The sequence below is a fragment of the Balaenoptera acutorostrata genome, chromosome 9 (genome assembly GCF_949987535.1).
Source record: "Balaenoptera acutorostrata chromosome 9, mBalAcu1.1, whole genome shotgun sequence".
NCBI classification, from domain to species: domain Eukaryota; kingdom Metazoa; phylum Chordata; class Mammalia; order Artiodactyla; family Balaenopteridae; genus Balaenoptera; species Balaenoptera acutorostrata.
This window is the reverse complement of record NC_080072.1, coordinates 8194632-8208148: the sequence shown is the minus strand read 5'-3', so window position 1 is coordinate 8208148 and position 13517 is coordinate 8194632. Positions and strand designations below refer to the sequence as shown.

The window sequence follows — 13517 nt, the reverse complement described above, 5'->3', positions numbered from 1 at the left end:
CTCCTGGGTCCCTTCTACGTCTCCGGATGCTCAGCTCCCGACTTCCTTATGCCTTGGGCGTGTGTGGGAGCAGATGAGGGGTTCTTTGGGGTCCCCATCTGGGGGCCAGCTCTTGCTGACAAGTCTTTCAGGCCCTCTGGGCCTTAATTCCCACTCCTGTAAGATGGGGATAATGACACCTCCCTCAGGAGTCGGTGATCCTTGTAAACTGAGTGGTGATTACTGTGGGTGAAGGCACTTTGCAAAGCCGTAATTGAAGCTCAGCCGTCGGATGCAACTGTTGTTGTTGTTGTCACTGCTCCGTCTGAACCGGGTGGCCGGCTCGAAGTCCCCCTCCCTCCTCCCCGCGGTGGAAACCTCGCACCGCCCGCATCAGGGGCGCCACTCCCTGCGCCAACTCGGGAGCACTCGAGATAAGCGAGGGAGCCTCCGCCCTGGCAGGATGACTGCCCCGGCGCAGAAGGGACAGGGGCCCCTATGAGGGTGACCATAGGACTCGCGGAGCCTCGCGCCTGGCAGACGGCGGGCCAGGTGAGCGGGAACCACCGCCGCCCAGGGAGTGCGCGGGCCGGCTAGCGCGGGCTGCGGGTCTAGGCGGGTTAAGGCCCGGGGGCGGGCCCCGGAGGCCATCTTGGCTGAGGGCGGAAGTTTCGTTCAGAGACCGGCTGAAGGGAAGTCGTTACCGCCCCGAGTCGGGCGGCATGATTTCGATTTGAGGATGGGGAAGAGAAGCACGGGAACTGCCGGGCCCCCAAAGAAGCAAGGGCCGCTGGCCCCGGGCAGTGCCCACCCGGGCACTGGCCGGACGCGGCGCAGCCCGAGCGTCACGGCCGCTCGCCGCCTCTTGTAACCCCTGACGCCCGCCAGCGGCGCAAGTCGCGCCAATTCTCGAACGGTTCCGCGCCGGGCGCGGCGCGGTTCTGCGTAGCAGGGGCCGGACTCTTGAGCAATTTGCGTAGCGAACGGCGGCCGCGCAGGCGCAGGAGGGGGCGGAGCAGCGGGAGCCGGGGAGCCGGAGCCCCGCGTCCCAGCGACCGGAGCCGGCTACCCCAGCGGCGGCCTGAGGACCCGGCGTCGGCCTCTTCCCGCCCCCCGCGGCTGGAGAGTAGACGCAGTGGGGGGTGGGGTGGGGGCAGCGTCCGGAATCCCGAGGACGGAAGGCAGAGGCCCTCCCCATCCGGATTGTTGGAGGGGAGAGAGTCCCCCAGTTTGGGGAGGGGGAGAGCCAGGCGTTGAGCGTCCCCAGCAGCGGCCGCTACCCTGAGCAGACTGGCGTTGGCCGGCTCTCCCCCTCCTGCCAGGACGACTCCAGCGACCAAGGCCAGGGACCCCTCTTCTTCAGCCTCTGCACCTCCACCCCCTTCCCTACCCCCGGCTCTGAGGCTGGCCCAGAGAGCAGTGCTCCCCATCCCCCTCTGCCCTGGAGAGGAAAGGCTGTCCTTCCACACCCCTGAGTGAGGGACCCAGGTTGCCTGTGCCCCGCAAAGGCAAGGGTCCCTCTATTCAGGGGGGGAGGGCCTGGCCAGCCACAACTTCTTTCCCCATGAGCTCCCCATCTCTGTCTCTGCACCCTACAACTCCCACTCCTCCGTATTTATTTCCCTGGCCCCCTGCCAGCCCCTCCATCTCTGTCTCCGGGATTCAGGCCTCCCTCCCTGACATGGAGAGTAACCTGTCTGGCCTGGTGCCTGCTGCTGGGCTGGTGCCTGCGCTGCCGCCCGCCGTGACCCTGGGGCTGACTGCGGCCTACACCACTCTGTATGCCCTGCTCTTCTTCTCCGTCTATGCCCAGCTCTGGCTGGTGCTCCTGTATGGGCACAAGCGTCTCAGCTATCAGACGGTGTTCCTGGCACTCTGTCTGCTCTGGGCTGCCTTGCGTACCACCCTCTTCTCCTTCTACTTTCGAGATACACCCCGAGCCAACCGTCTGGGGCCACTGCCCTTCTGGCTTCTCTACTGCTGTCCTGTCTGCCTCCAGTTCTTCACACTGACGCTTATGAACCTCTACTTTGCCCAGGTAACCATGGTGACGGGTGGGGGTGGGCAGTGGGGTGGCAAGCCCCAAGGGCCCCAAAGAATGATGGGCGTCTCTGCTCCCAGGTGGTGTTCAAGGCCAAGGCAAAGCGTCGGCCAGAGATGAGCCGAGGCTTGTAAGTACTCGGGACACTGGTGGGTTCAGCCTCCAGGTCAGGGGCAGGGAGAAGCCCGGTGTCCATTCCTTCCTCCCTGGTAGGTCTGAGGCGAGGACAGCCCAGAATATTTGTGAAAGGCTTGGAAGAGTTAGGCATCTGGTGCAGATGGCTCAGCAGAGGCGCATTGCATATGTGAAGGACAACTATAATAGAAACAGTTGAGATACTGTGAAGGGAGAGGGTACCAATGTCATCCATGATGGAGGAAGAGTTGGAGGCTCCAGCCCTTGGAAACTCCAAAGCCAAAGGGCACTTCTGGGTGACCTTGGGCAGTGATACTCTTGTCATTTGTATAACATCTCACAGTTTATTAAGAGCTTTCACAAACATCTTTAATTTTTACAACTTATCTGTGAAGCTGTTGTTATCCCCATTTGAGAGGTGAAGACACTGAGGCCCAGCAAGGTAAAGCAACATGTTCAAGATCACATACCTGGCAGGAGGCACAGCCAGGGCTTAAACCCAGATTTCTGACTCCCAATCCAGTGCTCTTTCTGCTGTACCACAGCCGTCAGTCATCTTCTGACCTCTTTAGCTTCAGTTTCCTCATCTGTAAAACTAGAGGAGCAGGGTTCAGACTGGATGACCTGAGGTTCTGATTGACACCGGGGTCTCCTGGGGGAGGCTGGGTGGTTGGGGAGCGCCAAGGGTGGTCTTCTGGGGCTGACCGTGCTGTGGGCCGCAGGCTGGCTGTCCGAGGGGCCTTCGTGGGGGCCTCGCTGCTCTTTCTGCTGGTGAATGTGCTGTGTGCAGTGCTGTCCCGCCGGCGCCGGGCACAGCCCTGGGCCCTCCTGCTGGTGCGCGTCCTGGTGAGCGACTCCCTGTTTGTTATCTGCGCACTCTCTCTTGCCGCCTGCCTCTGCCTTGTCGCCCGGCGGGCTCCCTCCACCAGCATCTACCTGGAGGCCAAGGTAGGGCCACAAGCGCTGATGCCTGGGTGTCCTTTGGGGTGTTTGGGGTCTTCAGAGTAGAGAGAAAGCTGGAACCTACCCTCACTAAGGATCCTCTGTTGTCATCTGTGCCAGGGGACCAGTGTGTGCCAGGCAGCTGCGATGGGTGGCGCCATGGTTCTGCTCTATGCCAGCCGGGCCTGCTACAACCTGGCGGCCCTGGCCTTGGCCCCCCGGAGCCGGCTGGACGCCTTCGATTATGACTGGTACAACGTCTCTGATCAGGTGGGCATTCGGCACATCTGCCGCCTCGTCAGTAGCTGTGGCTCTTGGCCCCAAGCTGGCCTGGGCCCTGTCTGGGTGCCCCATTGGCACGACTGCAGGTTGGCACAGCCCCTACCTCCCCACAGGCGGACCTGGTGAACGACCTGGGGAACAAAGGCTACCTGGTGTTTGGCCTCATCCTCTTTGTGTGGGAGCTGCTGCCCACCACCCTGCTGGTGGGCTTCTTCCGGGTGCACCGGCCCCCACAGGACCTGGTGAGGGCCAGTGGAGAGGGGCGGCACTGGGGGTACCTGGGCTGGGTTCTGGGGGTTGGGGGAGGGCAGTGGGGGGCAGGAGGAAGCATCAATGGCGGCTCCCTCCCCCAGAGCACCAGCCGCATCCTCAACGGGCAGGTCTTTGGCTCCCGTTCCTACTTCTTCGACCGGGCACACTGCGAGGATGAGGGCTGCTCTTGGGAGCACAGCCGGGGTGAGAGCACCAGGTAGGAGTCCCGGTTCCACCTCAGGACCCCTGGGCTCCCGGGTTGCCCCACTGAGCCATGGGGACTTACAGCTGGGCCTTCCCACACCCCCACCCGTGCCACGATCTGTACCAGGTGAGGTCCCCTCTGGTTTGCTATTGCTAAAGCCTCCACCTCTCTCTCCAAGATGAAGTTTGCCATAGTCAGAGAGGTCTGGGTCACTGGGCTCTTCTAGGTGTCTCTCCCTCCCCCAACTCTTGTGACTGTGGTCCTAGTGACTGCCGTGGAACTGAGCCTGTTTCTCTGCCTGCAGCATGTCAGGCAGCCTAGGCTCCAGCAGCTGGTACGGTGCCATCGGGCGGGAGCCAGGCTGGTGCGGGGGCAGCCAGACGCGGACCACTCCTCTGCTCTTCTCCCAGGTTCTGGGACCAGGCAGCCACCATCACAGTCTCTACTCTACCCCACAGACGTGATTCCCCTTCATCTCCCCCCAGAACACCCAGACCCCAGTCCCTCCCACCCCAGGCCCCTGTGCCAAGTTCATCTGCCGCTTCTTGCCCGGGATCCCGGGGGCTGTGGCTGCCTCTTTCCCAGGCCGGCTCCTTGCTACTCCTGTTGTAGTGAGCTTGCGCTGTCCCCTAGGATGGGGGGCATGGCCCTGGCCGCCAGATGCTCATAGCACCCTGGCATGATCTACCAGCTCTGCTTCTACACCAGAGCCAGCTACCTCTCCTGCGCCTGCCACTCAATAAACAGTGTCTGTGCCCCGAGTCTGTTCCCTGTCTGTCAGTTGTCTGCTTGTGTTTCTCACACCGTTGCCTGTTTGGTCTAAGGCTGATCAGACACTGGCCCTTGAAGGGGGCTGCTGGGCTGGGCAGGGGCCATTTACCTCCCCCGAGGCTGGTGGGTAAGGAGACGGAGGAGCCTGCAGTCTGAGGGGAAGAGAGACCAGAAGGGCCCTGCTTCCACTCCAGTCCCTTCGCCGCTTGAATGATTTCTACTCTTTCCTCAAGATCTGCTTCAAATTTCACCTACTTTATGAAGCCTACCATCTCCAGGTCAGGGAACTGTGTCTCCCCTCCCGGGTCCCTTGGCACAGTGATTGCATGGCTACTATGCCTGTTACCCTTAGTGGATAGGGATTTCTAGACACCCTGTTTTCCTGTCATTATGCCCAACCTGGCCTTCAGGTCCAGGAGTTAGTCCAAGGCCTGCGGAGGAGGAGGTGACCAGTAACTGAGCAGCCCCCGTCTCCCTAGCAGGTGTGGATTTGGCCAGATGGTTGGGCTGCCCCCACACAGTCTGTGGTGGTCCTGGGGGGCCCCTAATAGAGCAGTCACTGCCCTCTGTAGTCACAGCCCTTACAGATCTGTCATCTGTCGCATGGCCGGGAGTCATTTATCAGAGGGTCCGTCTCTTGCCCATGTGTGTGGCCATTTGTTCCAGCTCCTTGGAGTTCCTGGGGCCTAGCACTGAGCCTGTCTTGAAACCCTTCACCTGGGACTCTCCTGAGCAGCAGGCCTCAGGGCCCCCAGAGAGGGCATCCGAGACTCAGAGAATCAGCTCGAAACTGGACAATCACTTTTTTTGAAAGGAGAACTGCCAACATTTGTAGGGCACTTAACTGTGAGTGGCAGGCTCTGTTTTGAGCATTTACAAATACCAACCACTTTAATGCTCAGAACAGCAGCCTGAGGTGATAGTCATCCCTTTTCTGTAAGTGGGGACTGGGAGGTGGGGGGAGTTTGGTAACCTGTCTAGGCTCCCTACTGGTAGAGGATGGTCAGCCTTAGAGCCCATGCTTAAAACCAGCCAAGTGAAGGCTGAGGCCCCCAGGCAAGAGGAGGGTCTTTGGCAAGATCAGAGTCGTAAAGAAATGGGTAAGAGCAGAGAGGAGCTGAGTTCCAGGACCTGCCAGGGCCCTGCTGTTCAGACAGTGGGGGAGGGAGTGCTGGCACCAGTTCCAGGCTGGGATGGACATGGAAGTGAGGAACAAGGGATGGGGATGCAGGAGGTGCCCCACCTTGATTTCCCAGAGCTTGGTCCCAACCCTACCTTGGCCAATTCCAGATTGCCTCAGGGGATCCCCCACCCCTTTGTCCCCTGGGATCTCCTCCCTCATGAGTGCAGAGCCCAAGGGCCAGGCTGTCCCTCCGGGTGGGGAGCTGAGGGCCCTTCCCACCTGGTAGTGGGCCTGGAAGATGCTGGGAGATTAGAGTGGAGCCTGTCCGAAGAGGTGAGCCGGCTGATGTCCAAGTTGGGGCCGTGCCGCTGGCCACGCTGGCTGGCCAACAGGGCAGAACCAGGGCCCCGGTCTAAGACTCCAGGCCTGACCCAACGGCGACCCCTCCCGGGCTTCTCTGCCACTCATTTCCCGGGACCGGCCAGGATTGGGGGGCTGGGCAGCCGCAGGTAAGGGTCTGCGGAGAGCAGCGCCGGAGGCGAGGGCGAGGCACAGCAGAGGGAAGCGCGGCGCTGGAGAGGTTAAATGCGGGAGGAGGGGGGCTTCTGGCGGCGGGAGGGGGGGTCCCAGCACCAGCGGCCGCCCGCTCCGCCCCTGCCGCTGCCGCCGCCTCCGCGGCCCAGCCGGCAGGCACCGGCGAGGCCGCGCCGGAGCCCGGGCCGCAGCCGCAGCCGCAGCCGCAGCCGCAGCGTGGCCAACAGTGAGTGCGGGGCGGAGAGGGCGGGCGCGCTGGCGCGGAGAGGGAGTGCGGGGCGGCGAAGGGCGCCGGCCGGGCTCCGGGGCTGGGGCGCGCAGGGGGCGACCGGCCGGCAGAGGCGCCCACCTCCCCGCTCGTGGGCGCCTCTGGGAGTCCTGCGGCCGCGCATCCAGCCGCCGCCCGTCACGCTCCGAGGCGTCGGCGTGAAGACGCGGGGAGGCCGTGGGAGCGAGTGGCGGGGGTGCGGTGTCTGGGCAGTGGGCGCTGCGCGGTGGCCCCGTGGTCTGGGTATGTGTGTATGTGAGTGTGTGCGCACAAGTGTGTGGGCCTCTGGGGGCCTTGGCCCGGCGCGCACGGCCCTGAGGGTCCGGTGTGCCCGAGAGGCCGGGGAGTGTGCAGGTGGTGTGTGTGTGTGCGCGCAGCCCGGGCAGAGGGGCCGCCTGGAGCCGCAGGGTGGAGCGTGGGCGCGCGAGTCTTTGTGCCCGCGTGTGTGCGCGAGGGCGCCGCCGCCCGCTGTCCCGGGGGCTGACAGCTGTCCAGGGGATGCTGCACTGGTCCGGCCCTGGTCGCCCCCACCGCGCTGCTTCCCGGAACCCAGTACCCTCCCTTCCCCTCCGCCCTGCCTCGCCTCTGCGCAGCGATCGGGACCCGCCCCAGGGTTCCTCGAAAGCCCAGAGGGGCGCTGGGGGACACTGGAGGCTCCCCGTCCGGTCCATCGCGTCTAGAAGAGGAGCAAGGAGAGGCAGGAGGGGAGCGAGAAGCCGCGAAGATGCTGCCGCAGCCTCGGCGGACGAGCCGGGACCCGCCATACCCGTCCCCGCCCTGCACAGTCCTCTGTGCCCCCTCAGCCTCCAACTGGAAGGCGGGTTCCCCACGCCCCCTCCAGGCCCCCAACATTTCCTCGCTCGTCCTGCCTCTCCCTCGGCAGGCTCGGTCTCTCTTTCCCCCTTCCACTCTCCTTCCTTTCCTTTCCCGGTGCCCTCTTATCTTCTCACACCCTGGAGTCCCCGGAGGGGGACTGAGGGCCGGGCAGTGGAGGTAAGGGGGAGGACAGAGGTGGGGGGACTGGGTGTGTCCTGGTACCAAGTGTCTGGCCAGAAGGATGTGAGGAGAAGACGTCTGTGGGTAGTAGGGCTGGGGGGCTCCAAGGCCATTGGGTGTGTAGGGGTTGGAGAAGGAGGGTGTAGGGGTGTCAGGTCAGGTTATTGATCCCAGCATCCCTGGTTCTGCCCACAGTGACTGCAGCTCCCCAGGAGCCCCCTGCCCGGCCTCCCCAGGCGGGCCGTGGAATTGGCCGGGCCCCTGGGCGCGCCATGCGCAGCACCACACTACTGGCACTGTTGGCTGTGGTCCTGCTCTACTTGGTGTCCGGTGCCCTGGTGTTCCAGGCCCTGGAACAGCCCCATGAGCAGCAGGCCCAAAGGGAGCTGGGGGAGGTCCGAGAGAAGTTCCTGAGGGCCCATCCATGTGTGAGCGACCAGGACCTGGGGCTCTTCATCAAGGTGCGTGGGTGGGGGAGAGCTCCTTCAGCAGTCACCCATGACCCCCTGACACTAGCTGCATGCCACTGGGACCCTGTGCTGGAGTGCTGCTTCCAGACCCGCACCCCTGAAGGCAGGGTGCAGCTGGGGGGTGCAGGGCAGAGGCTGGGATCCAGGTCTTTGTGTTTTCAATATGGCGGCCAGGGCCGCATTTGTTTTCCTTGCTGTGCCTGGCATTGGATTCTCTTCCTAAAATGGCTCCTTCCGTGTGTGATAGTGGTTGAATGAAGGAACGCATGAAGGAAGAAATGAATAAATGGCTGTAGCAGATGAGATATGTTACATTTTCTCAGGTCTAACTCACTGGTTTAGGGTTGCCAGATGAAGTCTGGAACACCCAGTTAAATGTAAATTTCAGCTAAAGAATGAATACTTTTAAAATATAAATATGTCCCATGCAGTATTTTTATTTGCTAAATCTGGCAACCCTACACTAGTTCCTATGCTTCTTTGAAGTCACAGATGCCTCAGAGAAACCCAAGAACACTGTGAACACTTCCCCACCCCCTACCTCCAGAAAAGTGCACATATAAACATGTACTGATGATTTCGGAGGATTTCAGGATCCCCCAAGCTGGTCCATGCCATCATGGATGCCAGGTTGAGCACACCTTCCCACCAGGACACATGCTTATGATGCGGAGGCTAGAGGGAGGGCGAGTCAGGGATGGGGTCAACTTTGGACCAGTGACTAAAGAAAGTGTGGGTTGCAGCCTTCTGGGCTACTGTCAGGCAAGCACCTCTGCTGCTCTCTCTCTGATTGAGCCACTGTCATATTTTAAAAAATAAAGTAACATTTAACTTTAATACATTAATGTTTATTATTTTATTGAAAGGCACCCCTATTTCCTGTCCCTTCTTTTGGAGGGAGGAGCCATCAACATGGAGCCTCGGTGTTCCAGCTGATTCCCAAGGTGGCAGGACCTGGAGCAGAGATGAGGATGGGGTGGGTCCAGGACACAGGCAGCTTGACATTGTCTCTGACACCTCCAGAATGCCCAGCAAAGCTCCGAGAGGCCTGGGTAGGAGAGTGTCTGGCCAGACCACAGGGCAGGAGGAGGGAGGGAATCTGACCTATTTTATCTTCACAAAGGAATTCCTTTTTTCCTGGATTTAAAAAAAAAAAAAAAAGACGAAGAAGAAGAAGAAGAAAAGGAAGGGCAGAACCAAGCAAGGAGGGCAACAGCTGCTTTATTTCTCTTCCATAATTAGTCATGCAGCAATTATGCACCTACTATGTGCTAGGTGCTGTGCTGTACACCATAGGGTGAGCAGGGAAATTGATATTGGGGTGGAACAGATGCAGACTCTACCCTAGAGGATGTTACATCTAGGTGAAGGGACAAATCCATGGAAAGTTCACTGTAGGATTTAGTAGAAAAGGAGCTTTCATTACTTCCTTCTTTGTTAAATGCCTGTTGTATGCTGGGCCCTGGGCTAGGTGCTGGGGGCAAGGAGGGAGATGCCAGGGGCCTTTGGGAAGAGCTGGTAATTGAAATGAAGCAGGTGAGATGGGTAGAATTTAGAGATGTGTGATTGGGTTGAAAGAGACTCCCAGGCAGAGGAACAGCATGGGTAAAGGCGTGGAGGCTGGAAAGCTCAGAGTGTTTTGCAGTTCTTGGATTTAACAGATGCCTAGTCATTTGAAGCAAAAATTAGAACACACAAAATGACAAAGGATTTTTTCCCCTAAGTAGTGAATTTATTGGAAAAGTGTTGCAAAATAAAATTAAATCACTTTTAATCATACATTTCACTTCTTGGCTTTATTAAACAATTATTTCAGGAAATGGAATCATCTCAGAAAATCCGGGGATAAGGTCACTGTAACTTGAATTCCAAAATGGGAGTCCCAGGAGTGAAGACTGGGGAAAGGGAGGGTGGGACCGGATTGAGAAGGGGCTTACAGGCTGGGCTGGGGAGTTTGGACTCTATTCTGCAGATAGCAGGGAGCGACGGAGATTTTGGGCAGTCACTTTAGGAAGATTAATTTGGAATGTGTCTTGCTAATGAGGACTTGCAGTCAGAGAGAAAGAAGGTGGTTTATGACCTCCCTCACACCACTTGTGTCTTGGCTCTGTGCTCCTTGGGGAAGGGCCCCTCTGCACCCCCTTCCCTTTATGCTCTGACCTCCATCACTTAAGGCAGTCACTCTCAAAACACAGACTCCGCCTCTGAGGGAGGCAGACTGGTTGGCAAGAGGGGCAGACACATGTCCATTTCATTAATTTAATCATGTTTATTGAGCACCTACTATGTAGCACAGGGTTTGGTTTGGACTTCAGCAGGGTGGGCAGGGGTTTATGTATCCATGACCCACCTAAAACTGGATGCAAAATTTGTTGGTATGTGAACCTTCCTGGAGGGAGGGTCCCTAACTTTCATCAGATTTTCAAAGGCAAGGGACTCAAACTCAGCTTCCAAAGGGGCAGTGGGAGTGGTGGGGTCTGTGGAAAGCTGGAACTCACTGGGCATGATCTCTACCTGGGGACTAATTTCACAAACACACAGTGCTTGCTTTGATGTGAGTGCTTTAACTCTTCACAATAACTCTATGAGGTAGGTACTATTATCACCATCCCCAAATGATAGATGCAGAAATTGAGGCACAGCTCAACTTCACCTAGCACCAAGATTTGAACCCAGGCAGTCTGGTCCCAGAGTCTGTGCTCCTGACCACTGTAAAACTGGAAATCTGTTATATGAAATTAAGGGGCCGATAATTCAAATGTCTCTAAAACAATGTGTTGGTCAAACAAAATTGGGCTCTCTAATTTGCAATGTCTGCTCTAAGGGATTGCCTTCAGGGAGACCAGAGGGCAGGGGAGAGCTGGGAGGGGTAAGGAGGGAAACACCTTGGAGACTGGAGGGCCAGGGGGTTGGCCAGGACGGGAGGGAAGGACTGAGGTTCCTCCTTATGCATCTTGTCCTGCAGGAGGTGGCTGATGCCCTGGGAGGGGGTGCAAACCCTGACACCAACTCAACCAGTAACAGCAGCCACTCAGCCTGGGACCTGGGCAGCGCCTTCTTTTTCTCAGGCACCATCATCACCACCATCGGTGGGGGAGGGGACTGGTCATGGGGTGGGGGTGGGGGCACGGTGTGGCTGGGCTTTCTCACCGGCGAAGGCGCAGGGGGAGGTAGGGGGGGTGCCAGGCAACCCCTAGAGCTGCTGCACGGCCCCTCTGCCCAGGCTATGGCAACGCGGCCCTGCGCACAGATGCTGGGCGCCTCTTCTGCATCTTTTATGCACTGGTGGGGATCCCGCTGTTCGGGATACTGCTGGCAGGGGTCGGGGACCGGCTGGGCTCCTCCCTACGCCGCGGCATTGGTCACATCGAAGCCATCTTCCTGGTGAGCTGCTCCACACCCTGCGCGCCCTTGCGTTGGGCTCGGGATACACTTCCCTACACACCCACCCGGCACGTGAGCGGGGGGCGCCTGAATCGCGCGAACCTCGGACACGGGCTCCCAGAAGAAGGTTGTGGGGTGTGAGAGCCGGAGGTTTTGGTGACTCCTCGGCCCTGCCTACTGCCCCTCCCTGCAGAAGTGGCGCGTGCCGCCGGGGCTGGTGCGGATTCTATCGGCGGTGCTCTTTCTGCTGCTCGGCTGCCTGCTCTTTGTCCTCACGCCCACGTTCGTTTTCTGCTACGTGGAGGGCTGGAGCAAGCTGGAGGCCATCTACTTCGTCGTGGTGACGCTCACCACGGTGGGCTTCGGGGACTATGTGGCCGGTGAGGCCACTTTCTTGGGTTGCACTTCCCTACCCACTTTATTCCTGCCCAGGGGCTCTGCAATCTTGCTTCTCCCTCCAAGTTCCACAGGGCGCTTGTGCGCTCACACGTGCTTGTTCCAATCCCTACATCCACTCACTGAATGATGCACCCTCCCATTTTTCCAGGGATGCAACACCTCGTGCCCACTTACATTCTCGCGTACTTGCACCCCACGCATGCTCACATATATTAAGTGACCCCTTCACACGTGCCACATTCTTGTACACGTGCACCCCTCACACATGCTCACATTCTTGCACGTGAGCACCCCGCTTACTCTTCTCTTGCACACCTTCAAGTCACTCCCACTCATCTTCTTGCATCCATTCGCGCACTCTAGCTCATACCCACTGTCCTGGGGAGGGCGGATCCTCTCAACGAGTTGGGAGGAGGGGCAGTGAACCAGAGACTCACAGGCTCAAGGCGTGTCTCACAATCAACTTCTTTCTGCCCTCCCCGTGGCGTCCCAGGAGCCAGCCCCAACCAGAACTCTGCAGCCTACCAGCCGCTGGTGTGGTTCTGGATCCTACTCGGCCTGGCCTACTTCGCTTCAGTGCTCACCACCATCGGGAACTGGCTGCGAGTAGTGTCCCGCCGCACTCGGGCAGAGGTAGGCGCCCCTGCGTCGACACCGCGCCTGCGCCGTGGCGCTGATGCACTGTTCACCAGCAGCAGGTTGACTAGTCTGCCTCCCTTCCAGAGTGTGGGCTCCCCAAGGCAGGGACTGAGGGAGCCCCAGTGTGCACCTGCCGGGAACAAAGCGATAAACTCTGACAGGTTTGCAGGTGACTCCATCTCTACTCTCATGGATAAGGTTACCAGATTTAGCAAATAAAGATGAAGGAAGCCCAGTTGATGTGAATTTTGGATAAGTTGCAAATAATATTTGAGTATAAATGTCCCAAATATTGCATGGGACATACTTACACTAAAATTTTATTTGTTGTTGTATTTTTATTTATTGTTCTAAATATTTTGTAGCCCCACTCCTTGCTCCCGGCCGTGGAGCGGGTGGAGGCGCAAAGGTCTCTGGGGGCACGGGAGGGAGAGCTGAAATAAAATCCGGTCGGTCTTTTCTTCTGGAGAAAAAGGCACTTCCGCGCAGATGGAGGAGGGGAGAGCATGTGGCTGGGTGATGAGCTTTTCCCTCCTCCGGCCTTTTCCCACTCCTGAGGCAGGAAGACGAGGCGGAAAAGAGGGGCAATGCCTGATTGGGGAAGGGGCAGGCTCCCGGGGTTGCGGAGACGGTCGAGGAGCCCCGGTCGAGGACTGCCTTTCCTCCCCGCGCAGATGGGCGGCCTCACGGCGCAGGCTGCCAGCTGGACCGGCACGGTGACCGCGCGGGTGACCCAGCGAGTCGGGCCCACGGCACCACCGCCGCCGGAGAAGGAGCGGCCACCCCTGCCTCCGCCGCCGTGCCCAGCGCAGCCCGCCAGCAGGCCCCTATCCCCTGCGGCCCCGGAGAAGACCGAGCCACCCTCCCCGCCCACGCCGCCCACCCCGCCCACGGCCTCCGCGCTGGACTACCCCAGCGAGAATCTGGCCTTCATCGACGAGTCCTCGGACACGCAGAGCGAGCGCGGCTGCGCACTGCCCCGCGCTCCACGGGGCAGCCGCCGCCCCCTCAACACCCACAGGAAGCCCGCGCGGCCCCGCGGCCCGGGGCGCCCCCGGGACAAAGGCGTGCCCGCGTAGGGGCAAGACCCCTGCCCG

At 59.6% G+C, this 13517-nt stretch overlaps 2 protein-coding genes across 3 annotated transcripts; both read left to right on the top strand.

Annotated features, from left to right (window-relative positions):
• Positions 1 to 17: 17 nt before the first annotated feature.
• Positions 18 to 4451, top strand: GPR137 (G protein-coupled receptor 137). 2 transcript variants are annotated; one of them, XM_007174316.3, is made up of 8 exons: positions 18 to 531; positions 1646 to 2017; positions 2101 to 2150; positions 2878 to 3103; positions 3218 to 3367; positions 3493 to 3621; positions 3733 to 3848; positions 4141 to 4451. In XM_007174316.3, the coding sequence occupies exons 1-8, from the start codon at positions 478 to 480 to the stop codon at positions 4298 to 4300; spliced, it is 1257 nt and encodes a 418-aa protein (XP_007174378.1). In that variant the 5' UTR covers positions 18 to 477; the 3' UTR covers positions 4301 to 4451. The 2 variants fall into 2 exon arrangements, with proteins under 2 accessions (XP_007174378.1, XP_057409550.1); XM_057553567.1 differs by lacking the exon at positions 18 to 531 and having other exon boundaries at positions 1516 to 2017.
• A 1762-nt stretch (positions 4452 to 6213) lies between these two features.
• Positions 6214 to 13517, top strand: KCNK4 (potassium two pore domain channel subfamily K member 4). Its single transcript, XM_057553112.1, has 7 exons — positions 6214 to 6239; positions 7724 to 7989; positions 10964 to 11087; positions 11222 to 11382; positions 11576 to 11762; positions 12275 to 12414; positions 13095 to 13517. The coding sequence occupies exons 2-7, from the start codon at positions 7801 to 7803 to the stop codon at positions 13497 to 13499; spliced, it is 1206 nt and encodes a 401-aa protein (XP_057409095.1). The 5' UTR covers positions 6214 to 6239; positions 7724 to 7800; the 3' UTR covers positions 13500 to 13517.

Coding starts and splice junctions, on each gene's coding strand:
- GPR137 (XM_057553567.1), top strand. CDS start 1,544: ATGAGCTCCCCATCTCTGTCTCTGCACCCTACAACTCCCACTCCTCCG. Junction 2,151..2,877: donor CCAGAGATGAGCCGAGGCTT/GTAAGTACTCGG, acceptor TGTGGGCCGCAG/GCTGGCTGTCCGAGGGGCCT. Junction 3,104..3,217: donor GCATCTACCTGGAGGCCAAG/GTAGGGCCACAA, acceptor CATCTGTGCCAG/GGGACCAGTGTGTGCCAGGC.
- KCNK4 (XM_057553112.1), top strand. CDS start 7,801: ATGCGCAGCACCACACTACTGGCACTGTTGGCTGTGGTCCTGCTCTAC. Junction 7,990..10,963: donor ACCTGGGGCTCTTCATCAAG/GTGCGTGGGTGG, acceptor CTTGTCCTGCAG/GAGGTGGCTGATGCCCTGGG. Junction 12,415..13,094: donor CCCGCCGCACTCGGGCAGAG/GTAGGCGCCCCT, acceptor CTCCCCGCGCAG/ATGGGCGGCCTCACGGCGCA.